Genomic DNA, 17,694 nt, shown 5'->3' on the forward strand with positions numbered 1-17,694 from the left:
TTCTTCCTCTCTTTCAGAAAAGCGCCTCGTAAGTACACGTTTACGCGACGCTATCGTCACAACACCGACCTGGGATTAAATGAAAAAACGAATCTGCGTATGAGCGGACGTTTGAAGAGGTCCGCCGTCATGGATCCAAGTCGTCGGATCTGGCAACACAGCAGCTCTGTCCGCGGGTTCTGCTGCACTTTTCACTCACACACACACACACACACACACACGGGAAATCCTCTCCCGCCCTTCCCTTCCCTTTCCTCGGACCTGGGCTCTGCGTTCCAACCTTCTGCATCATCCACAGCACCAGCTTTCAACAGTTTCAACATCGGAAAATGCGTGGAATGGACTCGACGTGTAAAAGTGTGACCGTGGTGGGGACAGGTCGCCCGTGACGTCACGGACACCAACTTTTCCTTTGGACCGTGGACTGAAGCCCGTCGGCATGATCTCGGAGGAGCGGAGCAACCTCGCCGCCAAGCCGGCGCTCGGCTTCCCGGTGGGTCTGCTGATCACCTCGCCCAGGAAGCGGCTGGCCAGGCTGGGTCGCAAACCGAGCGACGGCTCGTTAACGTGAGGACGCGATTCTTCTTCCTTCTGTCCACTTACCAGACGCCCTTATCCAGGGAGACTGACAATCAGTAGTTACAGGGACAGTCCCCTCCTAGGGACACGATGGCAGCAAGTGGGTTCGAACCTGGAACTTATCCAGGGAGACTTACAATCAGTAGTTACAGGGACAGCCCCCCCTGGGGACATTCAGGGACACGATGGCAGTAAGTGGGTTCGAACCTGGAACTTATCCAGGGAGACTTACAATCAGTAGTTACAGGGACAGTCCCCCCCTGGGGACATTCAGGGACACGATGGCAGTAAGTGGGTTCGAACCTGGAACTTATCCAGGGAGACTTACAATCAGTAGTTACAGGGACAGTCCCCCCCTGGGGACATTCAGGGACACGATGGCAGTAAGTGGGTTCGAACCTGGAACTTATCCAGGGAGACTTACAATCAGTAGTTACAGGGACAGTCCCCCCCTGCGGACATTCAGGGACACGATGGCAGTAAGTGGGTTTGAACCTGGAACTTATCCAGGGAGACTTACAATCAGTAGTTACAGGGACAGTCCCCCCCTGCGGACATTCAGGGACACGATGGCAGTAAGTGGGTTCGAACCTGGAACTTATCCAGGGAGACTTACAATCAGTAGTTACAGGGACAGTCCCCCCCTGGGGACATTCAGGGACACGATGGCAGTAAGTGGGTTCGAACCTGGAACTTATCCAGGGAGACTGACAATCAGTAGTTACAGGGACAGTCCCCTCCTGGGGACACTCAAGGACACGATGGCAGAAAGTGGGGTTTGAACCTAGGTCTTATCCAGAGTGCCTTACAGTCAGTAGTGACAGGGACAGTCCCTCCATGGGGACACTCAGGGTTGAGTGTCTTGCTCAAGGACACGATGGCAGTAAGTGGGGTTTGAACCCGGGTCTTATCCAGAGTGCCTTCCAGTCAGTAGTGACAGGGACAGTCCCCCCCTGGGGACATTCAGGGACACGATGGCAGTAAGTGGGTTCGAACCTGGAACTTATCCAGCTAGACTTACAATCAGTAGTTACAGGGACAGTCCCCTCCTGGGGACACTCAAGGACACGATGGCAGTAAGTGGGTTCGAACCTGGAACTTATCCAGGGAGACTTACAATCAGTAGTTACAGGGACAGTCCCTCCATGGGGACACTCAGGGTTAAGTGTCTTGCTCAAGGACACAATGGTAGTAAGTGGGATTTGAACCTGGCTCTTCTGGTTCATGGGTGAGTGTGGTACCAAACTAGGCTACTTCCACCCTGTTACAGGGACAGTTACAGGGAGACTCCCCCCCTGGGGACAATCAAGGTTGAGAGTCCTGCTCAGGGACACGATGGCAGCAAGTGGGGTTTGAACCTAGGTCTTATCCAGAGCGACTTACAGTCAGTAGTTACAGGGACAGTCCCCCCGTGGGGACACTCAGGGTTGAGTTTCTTGATCAGGGACACGATGGCAGTAAGTGGGGTTTGAACCTAGGTCTTATCCAGAGCGACTTACAGTCAGTAGTGACAGGGACAGTCTCCCCCCCGGGACACTCAGGGTTCAGTGTCCTACTTAGGGACACGTTTGAAGTAAGTGGGGTTCGAACCTGGGACTTTGTGCTCCTCTGGTTCCTCAGTAGAATGCATCCGCGTCGGGTTTCTGTCGCTCTCGGGTCCTAATGGTGTCCCCCCCGTAGGTCCAGCGTGTCGGACGGCGCGGCGCGGTCAGCAGAGAGCACCGGTGTGAGGCAGCCAGCCAAGAGCCGGATCCGGCGCCACAACAACCGCCTGTCGACCGTGTTCAGCCGCAGCCCCGTCCTGCGCCAGGCCGCCAGGGGACCCGGGGCGGACCTTCCGGTGGACGACGACCCCGCTGAGCTGTCCATCCAGCTCTCGGCGCCGGGAATCCTCAAGATTTTCGGGAGCGACGTCTGCCAGGGCACCAACTACAAGAGCGTGCTGGCCACGACTCGCTCCAGTGCCAAAGAGCTGGTCAAAGAAGCTCTGGAGAGGTGAGAGGACGTCCAGTTCCGTCTCTAGAGGCGTCATGATGGCTTCTAGCGGAGATTCATGGCGCCCTGTTTCCAGGTACTCTCTGGAGAAAGAAGATGCTGGGGTTTACGTGCTCTGCGACGTGATTGGTCGGCCCGGAACGGACAGCCAATGGAGGGCAGAGTGTTACCGGGTCGTGGGGGACCACGAAAAGCCACTGGTCTTGCAGGCCCTGTGGAAGCCCAAGGAGGGCTTCTCCCGGCGCTTCGAGATCCAGAGGAGGTCCAGTCTAGAAAAACGTGGCGCCCAGGACACGGTTACGGCAGGTACTGACGCTTCGCGGTTCCTCGTGGTTCCTCGCGGGTCCCCTCGTTCTTGTCCCCCATAGATGCCAGTCCTGCGTTCCGGGTGTGAAGTCCCCGCCCCCTCGGCCTGCTTACCAGCAGGTTCTCGCTCAGGATGTCCTCCCCTCTCACCAGCTTGAATTCCCGTCTTTATCTCCATCTCGTCCAGCGATGTCTCCCCGCTTTCTCATTCCCACAATGCACTCTGTCTTAGGCCTGAATGCCCAGGCGCGGAAGCTGCAGAAGGTTCGCTCCCGGGTCACGTCCCTGTTCGTGGATGCGGCCGCTGGAGACGTGGACGACCTGGGCATCTGGAGGAGCCTCAGCGACATGGATGTCTCCGCCATGGGGACGGAGGCCTGCCGTGTCCCCAAAGCCCAAATCCGGGAGGACCCCGAGGCGGAGAAGGAGGAGACGGAGAGCAGCGACGACGCCAGCACCCAGTTCTCCGTCCATCCCCCGTTCGACTTCCCCTACTTCCTCCTGCTGCAGGGCTACAGCCACAGACAGGTACCGTGGTACTAACTCCCAAGCGCCTCGGTTGCGGAGCGGTCTTACGGGCGACTTTGTTGACATGTTCGTGGGTCGAGTCAGACAGGAAGTCAGACAGGAAGTCAGGAACGAGGAACAGAGACGCAGCTTTAACGGTCCTGTGTGGTCCCGGCATGACAACATTTTTTGACAACTCTGAAATCGCCCGGAAACGGTGGAAGAAGTGTCTCCCAGTGGCTTCTGGGAAACGCGGCGAATCTGAGGCCGAGCAGCATCAGGACTGACGTCCCGCTCGGATTGGGGCTTTTGACACTAATGATAGACGAGCCGCTCCGGTCCAGTAATCCGATTGGACGAGAGGCCATCTGTGGGTGGTCATGATCCTAGTGAGGAACCTGCAGGAGATCTTTAGACGAATGCCTGACGTGTTATTAAATGCGTGTTTCCTGCAGGACTTTGTGATCTACCTGATCGGCGGGAGCAGCTGTGTGTTTGGCTCCGGCGGCGAGGACGAGGAAGACGCGACGAAGGTGGACGTCCTGCTCTTCGCCCCGGACGTGCTGCCGCGCCACTGCCGCGTGCGGCGGCGGGACTGGGGTGGCGGCGGCGGCGCCCTCACGCTGCTGCAGCCCATGCAGGGGTCCTCGCTGTCGCACAACGGCGTCCCGCTGAGCGGGGAGGCGGAGCTGAAGCCGGGGGACCTGGTGGGCATGGGACAGTATTACCTCTTCATGTTTAAGGACCCCACCGGCGCCGGGACCGCGCCCCCTCCGGCCTGGGCGACCTGGCTGCGGCCGCCCGGGGAGGCGGCGCCCTGCAGGACCTGCGCCGCGCCCGCTCCGCCCTCCAGGCCGCTGCCGCAGTGGAGGGACCTGGACGGCCGGCGGCTGGTCTTGCCGTACCAGGTCCCGCAGGAGGAGCGGCTCGTGCGGGACATCCTGGGCATGGTGGACCCCGCGGGGGACGAGCCCAAGTTGACGCCGGCCTTCCTGCTCTGCCTGTGCATCAGACACTCGGCGGCGCATTTCCAGCTGCCGGCGCTCCGGCGCCTGCTGCTGCGCATCAGCAGCCAGATCCAGCTGCTCATGTGGGTGAGTGTGACATGGCGGCCATGCTGGGTCCGGGTTCTCCCACCCGTCACACGTCCTGCACCTGCTACTCCCAACTCAGCCGTCTCTCTCTTGCAGGAACGGACCAAAGAGCTCGCTGCAGTCCAGCCTGACAGGTAGAAGGTCCTCGTCGTCCCACTCGCGATGGACATTTCAAGCATTTTACATTTACGCCATTTATCAGGCCCCCTTATCCAGAGCGACATACAACCAGTAGTTACAGGGACAGTCCCCCCCTGGAGACACTCAGGGTTAAGTGTCCTGCTCAGGGACACGATGGTAGTAAGTGGGGTTTGAACCCGGGTCTTCTGGTCCATAGGCGAGTGTGTTACCCGCTAGGCCACTACCGCCCAGTAGTTACAGGGACAGTCCCCCCCTGGAGACACTCAGGGTTAAGTGTCCTGCTCAGGGACACGATGGTAGTAAGTGGGGTTTGAACCTGGGTCTTCTGGTCCATAGGCGAGTGTGTTACCCGCTAGGCCACTACCGCCCAGTAGTTACAGGGACAGTCCCCCCCTGGAGACACTCAGGGTTAAGTGTCCTGCTCAGGGACACGATGGTAGTAAGTGGGGTTTGAACCTGGGTCTTCTGGTCCATAGGCGAGTGTGTTACCCGCTAGGCCACTACCGCCCAGTAGTTACAGGGACAGTCCCCCCCTGGAGACACTCAGGGTTAAGTGTCCTGCTCAGGGACACGATGGTAGTAAGTGGGGTTTGAACCTGGGTCTTCTGGTCCATAGGCGAGTGTGTTACCCGCTAGGCCACTACCGCCCAGTAGTTACAGGGACAGTCCCCCCCTGGAGACACTCAGGGTTAAGTGTCCTGCTCAGGGACACGATGGTAGTAAGTGGGGTTTGAACCTGGGTCTTCTGGTCCATAGGCGAGTGTGTTACCCGCTAGGCCACTACCGCCCAGTAGTTACAGGGACAGTCCCCCCCTGGAGACACTCAGGGTTAAGTGTCCTGCTCAGGGACACGATGGTAGTAAGTGGGGTTTGAACCCGGGTCTTCTGGTCCATAGGCGAGTGTGTTACCCGCTATGTTATTCCAACACTAGTGGCTGCAGACATGAAGTTGTACCTTCTACTGCAGAGTAAAACTGTGGAGAAGACCCAGCTGGGTCAGGGGTGGCTGCGGACTGGAGCCAAATTATTGAAGCTCATGATGTTGGCGGCAGGTCCCCTGGGGAGGAGGTACAGTCGCAGCAGCAGCAGCAGCAGCAGCAGCAGGGTCCCGACGACGTGGAGCTGCTGGGCCTGGCCGACCTGGTCCCCGCCCTGCGGCCCCTGGTGATGTGGATGGCCAACTCCATCGAGCTGCTGCACTTCATCCATCATGAGGTCCCGCTGCTTCTGCCCTGGAGACAGACACAGGAAGAGCAGCAGGTGCAGACAGGAGGTACTCCTCCTCTTTTTAATGATCTAACACGTCCTACTTCCTCATTGTGGATGATTTAAACGTTCTCTACACTCCAAATTTCCCCTGGAACACAGCATTTACAGCATTTACAGTACCCCCTTATCCAGTCAGTAGTTACAGGGACAGTCCCCCCCTGGGGACACTCAGGGTTAAGTGTCTTGCTCAGGGACACGATGGTAGTAAGTGGGATTTGAACCCGGGTCTTCTGGTTCTTAGGCGAGTGTGTTACCCGCTAGGCTACTACCAGCCTACTGACCTTTCTCCTCTGCAGATCTGGCCGACTCGGAGATGGTGGCCATGCGGACAGCGAGTGAGGAAGCCATGACTGTTCTGGAGGAGGTCATCATGTTCACCTTCCAGCAGACGGTGTATTACCTCACCAAAGTGAGACATCTTTATATCTAATCGTTTTCAACTAAGATTGGTTCCGAGATGGGTTCCGAGCTGGGTTCTGAGATGGGTTACAAGCAGGGTTCCTAGCAGGGTTCCGAGCTGGGTTCTGAGATGGGTTCTGAGATGGGTTATGAGCAGGGTTCCGAGCTGGGTTCCAAGCTGGGTTCCGAGCAGGGTTCTGAGATGGGTTCTGAGATGGGTTACAAGCAGGGTTCCTAGCAGGGTTCTGATATGGGTTACGATCAGGGTTCCAAGCAGGGTTCTGCGATGGGTTCCAAGCTGGGTTCCGAGCAGGGTTCTGAGCAGAGTTCTAGGATGGGTTACGAACAGGGTTCCGAGCTGGCTTTAGAGTCGGGTCCCACACCATGTTCTGTGTCGGGTTTCGAGCGAGGGTCAGCGGCGTCTTCCGGGTTTTCGTGTGTGTTCGTGAACCGACGCAGTTCACAGGCGCAACCGCCCGACTGGCTTCCTGCTGCGAATCTGAACTAGTTTGGTGGAACCGGGCGCGGTGTGCGGTTACGCGTGCTTTTCCACGTGCCAGCGCAGGAAGTGTGCGGGGAAGCAGCTGCGCCGTGTTTCCAGGAACCGAGAGCCATGATAAAAAGGGGGCGGGGCCGGCTTGCCGGAGGAACGCCTTCCCGCTTCAGTCACGCCTGCTGATGCGGCGTGGCGTCACGGACTTGGAACAAAAGAGCCAGGAATGTGTCAGGAGATGTAGGGTCAAGGGTCAGGAGTCACACCTTCAGCCCCTGGTCCGGGTTGTCCAGCAGGACCCTCCCCCTGGATGAATGAAGGAACGTGCGGTCCTGAGAAAGAAGAAGAACGGCTCTGAGAAAGGTCCAAGTGGAGGGACTGAGATCCTGGGGGCGATGGACCCCGTGAGGGACGAGTCCCAGTGCATCAGACGCTTTTTAGGAGAATTAATTTTTCATTTTTAATTCTTCCGTCATATTGTGATTTACGTTGATTTACCGCCTGGAGAAATGACGGAATAGATGTTCTTAAATGCGTATATATTTCATTTGGGACATTTGGACCGCTAACTTCCACTGTTTTGATATGTGTGTAAGCGAATATGGATGAAGTTGCTGTCCCGTTCCAGTTCAGGCAGTGAAAGTTCCTTCCGGAATGCAGCCTAATAGTGGAAAAAAAGTCCAAATGTCCTCTGTCCGTCGGAGGGTCGAGCGAGTTTTTTTGGCCGCGCCGTTTCTGTGTCGGGTCCCATGAGCAGGTTGCATCTCCCTCTGCTTCCTGAGAACTTCACCGCGTTCCTAAGACCGTGACCCAGAACTCCCAGTCTTGTGTGTCTTTAGAAACCGCACGATGGAATGGACATTTCTTCAAGATTCTTCTAATTTGCCACAAGACACAAATGAACTGAACTGAACTGATCAGACTTGAGTGGTGAAACAGAATTAAAACTTTTAGTTTTAATAAAGTTCTAGTTTTAGTTTTAGTTAGTATAGTTTAGTTTAGTTTATATACTGTATATATATATATACAGTTCAGGCCAAAAGTTTGGACACCTTCTCATTCAACGTGTTTTCTTTTATTTACGTTGGTAGATTCTCACTGAAGGCATCAAAACTATGAATGAACACATGTGGAGTTATGTAGTTAACAAAAAAAAGGTGAAATAAGTGAAAACATGTTTTATATTCTAGTTTCTTTGCTCTGATTACTGCTTTGCACACTCTTGGCATTCTCTCAATGAGCTTCAAGAGGTCGTCACCTGAAATGCTTCTCCAACAGTCTTGAAGGAGTTCCCAGAGGTGTTTAGCACTTGTTGGGGTCCAGCTCACCCCAAACCATCTGGACTGGGTTCAGGTCCGGTGACTGTGGAGGTCAGGTCTCCACTTTTTGTTAAGTACAGAACTCCACATGTGTTCATTCATAGTTTTGATGCCTTCAGTGAGAATCTACCAACGTAAATGGTCATGAAAGTAAAGAAAACACGTTGAATGAATGTTATTTCAGTGTTTACTGTTGTACTGAATCTCGAATCTTGAATCGGTTTGAGATTCTCTGAACGTTCGTGGTGTTTTACAGAGCATGTACGCGGCGCTGCCGGGTCTGCTGGACAGTAACCCCTTCTCAGAGAGCGGCCAGCTGCGGGCGCCAGCGGGCGTCTGCGCCGTTCTGGACGTCCTGGAGGAGGCGCTGCAGCTGCTCAACACCTTCCAGGTGCACAGCGAGATCGCCTCCCAGCTGCTGGCCTACCTGTTCTTCTTCACCAACGCCTCCGTCTTCAACGCGCTGATGGAGAGGGGTGGGTGCTGAACCCCTTCCTTTGATGATTGATGGCCGTGTATTGTGTTACATTTCAGTGATGTATTAGTATTGCACTCGTTTTTGTCTCCAAGGCTCTGGAGGTGGGTTCTACCAGTGGTCCAGGGGCGTCCAGGTCCGTGCTAATCTGGACCTGCTGATGGACTGGATCCACGGCATCGGCCTGGGTGACCTGGCCGTCGACTTTTTCCAGAAGCTTTCAGCTGCGGTCAACCTGCTGGCCACCCCTAAGGAGACCCTGTTTCAGGTCAGAGATGGGAGAGGAGGCGGGGCTACGTTCCCGAGGGTTCGAGTCAGTGCCATATTCCTGTAGCCGGAGCAGGCGTTTAAGTAACGGGGCGCAGCAGGTGCCGAGGGTCGGGTTCCACAGGCGTCCCTCTGACTTCTGACGCTGGGAGGATTCCAGGAAGCCAGAAAGAAGGCGGTATACGGCAGAAGACCCTTCACCACATCCCGCAAGATCTATTAGTGTGAAGCTCTGATAACACACCAACTAGGGGTAGGGGTGGTAGTAGCCTAGGGGTAACACACTCGCCTATGAACCCGAAGACCCAGGTTCAAGTCCCACTTACTACCATCGTGTCCCTGAGCAGGACACTTAACCCTGAGTTGCTCCAAGGGGGGGGACTGTCCCTGTAACTACTGATTGTAAGTCGCTCTGGATAAGGGCGTCTGGTAAATACTACTGTAAATGTAAACTACAAATCCCATAATGCAGTGCACACCTTGCTGACAATCGGAGTTTGCACGGCGCTTTTATGACCTGCATTTTCGCATTTTGGGATGTGTAGTTTGTGTGTTATCAGCACCTCACAATAATCGATCGATATAAAGTTTTCTGCTTCAGGGTGAACTGTGTTTGGCCAGTTAATCCCTCTTTAAGCACCGTTCCTGCTGTAATCCAATGACAGGCTGAGAGCCGGAGAGCCGCGCCTCTGAACAGCACCTGCTCCGGGGTCAGGGCATCATGGGTAACTCCCAGTAAACCCATCACTGACCGACGGGGGGTGTGGGGCGGGGCAGATCTTTAAAAGTGAAGTGATTTTCATTGTGAAACACGGTGAAACGTGTCCTCTGCATTTAACCCATCACCCTGAGTGAGCAGTGGGCACCATGACAGGCGCCCGGGGAGCAGTGTGTGGGGACGGTGCTTTGCTCTGTGGCACCTCAGTGGCACCGTGGCGGATCAGGATTTGAACCGGCAACCTTCTGATTACAGGGGCCGCTTCCTTAACCGCTAGGCCACCACTGGCCCCGAATGTTACACCCCAGATGGGACTTGTGTGGGTCAAGTGTGGGGGTTGTCAACTGTAGGGCCTGTCAAAGCCCATTGAGACATACTGTATGTGATTTTGGGCTAAATAAGAAATAAAAGTTGATGTTGTTGTTGTTGACTTGAACCCACAATCTCTGGCTTAGGAGGCCAGTACCGGGGGTTGGTAGTAGCCTAGTGGATAAGACACTTGCCTATGAACCAGAAGACCCAGGTTCAAACCCCACTTACTACCATCGTTTTTCCTGAGCAGGACACTTAACCCTGAGTGTCTCCAGGGGGACACTGTCCCTGTAACTACTGACTGTAAGTCGCTCTGAATAAGGACATCTGGTAAATGTAAATGTACCGGATAATGTTCCTGGTGAAAGTAGTCGGGGATGGTGTGTGTTTGCGGGTCAACGTCTTTTCCACACACGCACCAACATGGAGACGTGTGGCTGGTTGTCCTCGTCTCTTCTCGTCTTGTTTGTTTGGAGGAGGCTGCTACAGTGCCCTGTGGTTCAGCTGGATGATGAATGGTTTTCATCAAGCTCTTTCTTCATTTTAATAGTTGTTTTCCCCCCACAGCTCCTGGTTTATGGGAAAATGGCGTCATTGCATCTCCGCGCGCGGTCTACGGCGTAGACACGGTAAAAAGCTGCGTGTCCGGTTTTTCACTGTTAGACGGCGTCATGAAGGACGTTCGCTTGCTGCGGTGTACAGTTTCATTAGATCACGAGTAAACAATTCCTCACTTTCCACAGGACCAATAACACGATGACCGCACGGTTTGTCACGTGACATCTCCACCGCAACACAAGGCTCACGTCAGCACTTACCACACCTCACACGGCTGGAAAACGTGGCATATGGCAATGTAGTGCAGTGTAGCGCCGCTGGTAATTATTTTACATTCAGGGTCACCAGCAGACAACAGTTTTGACCGTATTTAAATCATGTAAAACGTGGACGTGTTGAGGTGGTTTGTAATGATGGTTTTTATGGTGCTCGAACCTGTATGGAGGGATAATAAGGGCATGTTTGTCTCATGCTTTTTGCCCCAATGGCCTTCCATAATGCTTACAGTTCGGCTGCTGTTGTTACATACACACACACACACACACACACACACACACACATGCTTCATCCTCCTGATCCAATCACAGCACAGAGCAGGCGTGGACTCTGTTTACTCGGGTGAGATGGCGGCGTGTCTTTAAAACGTAACGCCACAGATCAGTTAAGTAGGGTGGTAGTAGCCTAGCGGGTAACACGCTCGCCTGTGAACCAGAAGACCCAGGTTCAAACCCCACTTACTACCATCGTGTCCCTGAGCAGGACACTTAACCCTGAGTGTCTCCAGGGAGACTGTCCCTGTAACTACTGACTGTAAGTCGCTCTGGATAAGGGCGTCTGGTAAATGCTGTAAATGTAAAATGTAAGTTAAATTATTGCCTCTGTTTTCTGACCGGCAGAATGTTTCCTTGAATGAACATTTTTTTGGGGGGTTTTACGTGTTTTACGGTTTGCAAGTGTGTTACTGCGAGTGACCCCACGGCTCAAAGTGACCTTCTCAGGGGTCAACGCTACCATTTTCAAAACCCTAGCAGTTAACGAAGCGGCCCCGTAATCGGAAGGTTGTGGGTTCGAATCCCGAACCGCCAAGGTGCCACTGAGCAAAGCACCGTCCCGACTCACTGCTCCCCGGGCGCCTGTCATGATGCCCACTGCTCACTCAGGGTGATGGGTTAAATGCAGAGGACAAATTTCACTGTGTGCACCGTGTGCTGTGCTGCTGTGTATCACGTGTGACAATCACTTCACTTTCACTTTAATGCACGCAGTATAGATGTTTGTTTTTATTTGTTTGTGGATCACAGGCGTCTTGGTCGTCCCTGAGAGCAGAGTTCCAGGCCCTGAACCCCGCCCAGCTGCATCACATGCTGAGGGAATATAACCCAGGCAGGGTCTGTCCCGCCCACTGGACCCCCTCACCGGAGGACGCCGAAGCTGCCTTGACGACCAGTGAGACGCACACACACAACCAACCAACCAGACACAAACTCCCATTTTACACTCCCACGGTGCAGCTGGGTGCCATGCCATGTGTCTGCTGTCTGTAGGCCAGATCCTGGAGAGCTTCGACAGCCACCCGCCACTCATCCTGCCCAGCAGCACCTTCCACCTGGAGCTGGGGAAGCCCGTCTGCGATCCCAGACTCTTCCTGCAGCTGCAGCGCCTCCTGGAGTCCCGTCAGGTAGATGTTGGATAAAGCCGCGCCCTTTCAGGGAATAAATCTGCACGAAATAACGGTGATAACGAACCAGCTTGGCCTGTGGTGAGCACGATACGTACGATGTATAATATATAACGTAGGTGTGGACCTGCACTGGTCTCACGAGTCCATATTTCACATGATGTTTTCAAATACGTCAGTGGGAGGAGACTGTTACGTTCCTAGGTCTCGGGGTCTCAGAAACGCGACGAGGGTGTGGAGAGGAGGACGTCCACTGTTACACGCACACAAAGCATACGAGCAGTGCTTTTATATACAGGTACAATAAAACAGCGGACGCAGCACAGCTAACCAACATCAGTACAGACTAAAGGAAGGGACTGTCCAGCGGGGACAACTCAAACACACACAAAACAAAGGGCACATAAAGCTAACAGGCTAACACAGGCTAACAACAAAGGGTCTATCACACAAAGCAACAAGACACTCAAATGAGGTCCCCAACAGAGCTCCTTGCAGATCCTGGGGACCTCCCGAAAGAGTAAGGGCCTAGCAGACCCTGGGGACCTCCAGAACAGCATTCAAAGTCTCTTTATATAGGTGGAGGTGACCAATAGGCAGATAGTAGGTGGAGCTGGTAGGTTTCAACTCCTCCCACAAAGTCACAGAACGCGTGGGAGAGTACGTCCAGGGACGTAACGGGACGCGTGGAAGAGTACGTCCAGGGACGTAACGGGACGCGTGGAAGAGTACGTCCAGGGACGTAACGGGACGCGTGGAAGAGTACGTCCAGGGACGTAACGGGACGCGTGGGAGAGTGCTTCCAGGGACGTAACGGGACGCGTGGGCGAGTACTTCCAGGGACGTAACGGGACGCGTGGGAGAGTACGTCCAGGGACGTAACGGGACGCGTGGGAGAGTGCGTCCAGGGACGTAATGGAACGCGTGGGAGAGTACTTCCAGGGACGTAACGGAACGCGTGGGAGAGTGCGTCCAGGGACGTAACGGAACGCGTGGGAGAGTGCGTCCAGGGACGTAACGGGACGCGTGGAAGAGTACATCCAGGGACGTAATGGAACGCATGGGAGAGTACGTCCAGGGACATAACAGAACGCGTGGGAGAGTACGTCCAGGGACATAACGAAACGCGTGGGACAGTACATCCAGGGACGTAACGGGACGTTACCTTGTAGCATCACAGGTGCAAATAATAGTTTTAATGTGGACGAGGACGAACTCCGACCTCTGGCCACCGGCACTACTTTTTAACAAGAACATCACCAAGCAGCGTCGTTATGATCGGCATCCATTAGGAGATTAATTTCCTCATCTCCGTTTGTTTCTTCTCGTACAGGCAGCAGAAGATCTTCAGTCCTCGCTGGTAAAAGGTCCATCAGATGCCATCTCCGCATCCTCACTCATAGAGACGCCGAGCGCCCAGGTCAGGGGGTTCCACGGAGATCTGAGCTGCTGCCAGGCGGGTCTCCTGACCCAGAAGCTGAAGAACCTGGAGCTCCAGAGCAGCCTGGCTGGAGAGGCCAGCCTGGATCTCCACAAGAGCCTCGCCCTGGACCCGTCCTGCCTGCTCACCCCGCCCAACACCCCACAGGGCCTGGAGCTGGCGGAGCTGGAGGCGTCCATGCAGGAGGGAGCCGCCCAGCATCGAAAAGGTAGCTGAAGACAGTCCTCCTCAGATCAGATGACCCTGAGTTGAGTGTTGGGCGAGGGCGTGGCGACTCCCGCGTTGAGCACGAGGGCGGGGCGGATCCCGCGTTGAGTCCGAGGGCGGGGCGGCTCCAGCGTTGAGGGCGGGGCGGCTCCAGCGTTGAGGGCGGGGCGGCTCCAGCGTTGAGGGCGTGGCGGATCCCACGTTGAGTCTGAGGGCAGCTCCAGCGTTGAGGGCGTGGCGGATCCCACGTTGAGTCTGAGGGCAGCTCCAGCGTTGAGGGCGTGGCGGATCCCACGTTGAGTCCGAGGGCAGCTCCAGCGTTGAGGGCGTGGCGGATCCCACGTTGAGTCCGAGGGCAGCTCCAGCGTTGAGGGCGTGGCGGATCCCATGTTGAGTCTGAGGGCAGCTCCAGCGTTGAGGGCGTGGCGGATCCCACGTTGGTTTTGGAGCAGATTGTAGGAGAACGTTGTTTCCTGTTGGCGGTGACGCTGCTGCTTTCGCTGGTCACGTTGGGTGAAACCCAGTTAGCTGTTATCAGCGGCCCAGGCCAAACGTCAGATGTTCCAGAGTGTGTGTGTGTGTGCGTGTATGTATGTGTGTGTGCGTTTGTGTGTTTGTATCCGTGTGTGCGTTTGTGTGCGTGCCTGTGTTTGCGTGCCTCTGTTCACGTGTGTGTGCATGTGTGTTTGTGTGCATTTGCGTGTGTGTGTGTGTGTTTGTGTGTATGTATGTGTGTGTCTTTCTCTTTAATACATTTTATTGTTTTTAAAAGTCCACTTTGCTCGGAATGATCCGGGCTGATTGATTAAATTGAAATGTTTGTAAGTAAACTCTCAGCCAGACCCCCCCTCACCCCCCCCCCCCCCCCCCCCCTCGCCATCAAGTGCCACGTCACGCTGTTTTGGTTGGCGGCGCTAATCCCATAATCTGGCGCGGGAATGACAGGGCGGGGCCGGTGTCGGAGAGAAAGGATCCGCGGATAAAACTGTGACGGGAGTTTACAGGCGGCCAGGCGCGAGGAATCTTAATCGGGACGCCCCATTGTTCCCAACAGGGGGAGGGGCGTGAGAACGCCACTGTCGCCGCCGCGGGGGCGTGGTGACAATCCCGCCGCCGAGAAGGTCACAAAGGTCGCGCCCTTTTGTGAAGGGGCGGGATCAGCTCGAATATTGATGAGCTCATTTGAATGCTGCATAAACCACTTGTTCAGACCGCCCTGATGTCGCGATGAATTTGGTTTTTAGTTTTTATGGATTTTTCTGGTGAAGATTACGGAGCCCCTCTCCGCTTTTTATCTGACAAATACACAAATAAAACCCGATATTCAAATTCAAAACCTCTTCAGTTAGTTTTCAGTTATTTGGAGCAGTGTGAATATTTAAATGGGAATTTCCTGACAGGATCGTGATGTTGGAATTCTCACCAACCAGGACGGCTGTCTGAATAAACGCAATCATTTACCAACTGTAAACGTTCATCAGAAACCAGTGTAGTGGTAGTGGGTGTGTCCTTCATGGAGGCGGTCCTTCAGATGCGCCCTTGCTTTCCAGGACCATGAGAAGGACCCTTCACATGAATTGAATTGTCCTCCACGTTGTAAAAAGTGCTGGTTTTATGCTCTTTTGGAATGTTTGGTGATGTCCTCTGCCAGATGTGTAAGGGGGTGGAGCTTCCATGAAGGGGGTGGAGCAATTATGTGTAGGTTCGAATTTCTCATTTAGCAAAGATCAGACCTTCATGGACCAGATCTCAGCGTCTGACCCGTAGGTTCCAACACGGAATGGGTGGAACGGGTTAGTAATGAAGGAGGGGAGTGTTTGACTTTTACTCGTCCTGTCCCCTGCAGGCTGTGCGGATCTGCGGAAGGTCAGCAGTGAGGAGGAGGAGCATGAGGACGTCTTCACTGTGGAGCTGCACAGGGGACCTCATGGCCTGGGCCTGGCTCTGGTGGATGGGATGGTGAGACCTTCTCTCTCTCTCTCTCTGTCTCTCTCTCGCCATCTTCCCTGCAGCACCACATCTGAGTTTAGACAGGTGAAGGTGGAACCCATAATCTGGTCTGAGCTTCGCATTCCGATCGTTTCCGCCTCGGAAATCGGTTCCTCAGCCCTGGAGAGGACCAGAAGGGTCTCCTTCTCATGATCCTTCCATTTCTAAACGGCATGAGGCTTCAATTAGGCACAATGCAATGCCCCCCCAAGGTTGAATTGAGGTTAGGCTTTAATATAGAGAACATTCCAAACAGGCAAAGTTCTGTATGTTATTTTTTGGTAATAATCTCCTAAAAGAGAGGGTCACCGATACAGAAATACGCCAGTCCGACCAGGAACATCCACCAGATTCCACCCATAACCATGTAGGGAGTGTGGGGTTACCGTAACCATGTAGGGTGGGCAATTCGGGGTTCCCATAACCATGTAGGGAGTGTGGGGTTACCATAACCATGTAGGGTGAGCAATTTGGGGTTCCCATAACCATGCAGGGAGTGTGGGGTTACCGTAACCATGTAGGGTGAGCAATTTGGGGTTCCCATAACCATGTAGGGAGTGTGGGGTTACCATAACCATGTAGGGTGAGCAATTTGGGGTTCCCATAACCATGTAGGGAGTGTGGGGTTACCATAACCATGTAGGGTGAGCAATTTGGGGTTCCCATAACCATGTAGGGAGTGTGGGGTTACCATAACCATGTAGGGTGGGCAATTTGGGGTTCCCATAACAATGTAGGGAGTGTGGGGTTACCATAACCATGTAGGGTGAGCAATTCGGGGTTCCCATAACCATGTCGGGTGCAGGTGAGATACTCGATTTGTCAGGTTCTCGTCTTCGTTTCTTGTGTAGAAAACCCCCCTGCGAATGAGCGGCATCTACATCAAGTCGGTGATCCCCGACTCCCCGGCGGCCTTGTGCAGGAAGCTGAATCTCGGCGACCGGGTGCTGGCGGTGAACGGAACCAGTCTGGTGGGGATGGACTACGAGACGTGAGTGACGTGCTGGAGTGGCATTCAATAAACGTTCCCAAGGAACGTGATGAGATCTGGTGGAAATATTTCCCTTCTTCATCCCTCCCACGTGCAGCGGGCGGGAACTCATCCGATCGTCCGGAGATTCGCTGCGGCTGCTGGTGGCCCGGTCCTGCGGGAGAACCTCGGTTACGAGGTGCTGATGGTGACGAGGGCGGGGCTTCGTGATGATTCCTCTCGGTTTTTTCCGCAGGGGTCCTACAAACATCTACCAAACATTATCCAGCTGTAGCCGTCAGACACCATTATTCTCTTCCTCTTGTATTATGTGTATTCTGTAAGTCTTCTGCATATTTGCATATTTAATAAATATTTTTTTCAACATTTTAAAGTGAGGAACTGGTGCTTTTTCCACCCTGCAGTGGCTTGTAAAGGTCTGAAGTTCTGCTGATGTTCTGTCTGGCATGTACATCACGGACACCGTAGATAAGAGCGATAAACGCGCTTTATGTTTAGAAGAAAGCGCCTGCGTGGGCGTTAACCGAGTCGGACTGGCGGCTGCGGGGACGTTCGGGCGTGGCCCCCCGGGGGAATGCAGCTGCCGCCGGTTATAGAAAGCTGAGGTTTCCTGCCGCTTTTTAATAGGAAAACCAGACCTGGGCCTGATGCATTGTGGGATCTTCTCTGCTGGACTAAAGTCGGGTGTAAACTGCAGGCGCACTTCCTCCCGTACGCTGTAGTTCCCTTCGTCTCCGCGTCCTGAGGTCAAATGGATCTGAAAGGGACCCGAAAAGTATAAAGCGGGACAGACACCAACACTGGGGACGTCCAGGCTGGAGGGACATCCAGGGGACGCGGTGAGTCACTCCTGTCAACAGAGGGGATACAGGCTGTAAACTTCACGGCGTGACACCTGCTGAGGGCCCAACAACGCAGAGTCCCCGTCCACTCCTCGACACACGATGAGACGCACA

The 17,694-nt window shown here is 54.4% G+C and overlaps 1 protein-coding gene across 2 annotated transcripts; it reads left to right on the plus strand.

The window, feature by feature from the left end:
- Positions 1-138: 138 nt before the first annotated feature.
- Positions 139-17,104, plus strand: radil2a (Ras association and DIL domains 2a). 2 transcript variants are annotated; one of them, XM_028987099.1, is made up of 16 exons: positions 139-567; positions 2,260-2,574; positions 2,651-2,880; positions 3,113-3,408; positions 3,843-4,481; positions 4,578-4,615; positions 5,675-5,895; positions 6,188-6,300; positions 8,359-8,578; positions 8,673-8,845; positions 11,734-11,878; positions 11,977-12,110; positions 13,444-13,759; positions 15,605-15,717; positions 16,599-16,738; positions 16,836-17,104. In XM_028987099.1, the coding sequence occupies exons 1-16, from the start codon at positions 440-442 to the stop codon at positions 16,921-16,923; spliced, it is 3,309 nt and encodes a 1,102-aa protein (XP_028842932.1). In that variant the 5' UTR covers positions 139-439; the 3' UTR covers positions 16,924-17,104. The 2 variants fall into 2 exon arrangements, with proteins under 2 accessions (XP_028842932.1, XP_028842930.1); XM_028987097.1 differs by having other exon boundaries at positions 3,843-4,615.
- The last annotated feature ends 590 nt before the right edge of the window (positions 17,105-17,694 follow it).

The sequence above is a fragment of the Denticeps clupeoides genome, chromosome 7, assembly GCF_900700375.1.
Source record: "Denticeps clupeoides chromosome 7, fDenClu1.1, whole genome shotgun sequence".
NCBI classification, from domain to species: domain Eukaryota; kingdom Metazoa; phylum Chordata; class Actinopteri; order Clupeiformes; family Denticipitidae; genus Denticeps; species Denticeps clupeoides.

Bases quoted from the DNA above. Each gene is read 5' to 3' on its own strand.
- radil2a (XM_028987097.1), top strand. From the start codon at position 440: ATGATCTCGGAGGAGCGGAGCAACCTCGCCGCCAAGCCGGCGCTCGGC. The intron at 8,846-11,733 runs GTCAGAGATGGG...TGTGGATCACAG, and splicing joins CTAAGGAGACCCTGTTTCAG to GCGTCTTGGTCGTCCCTGAG. The intron at 15,718-16,598 runs GTGAGACCTTCT...TTTCTTGTGTAG, and splicing joins TGGCTCTGGTGGATGGGATG to AAAACCCCCCTGCGAATGAG.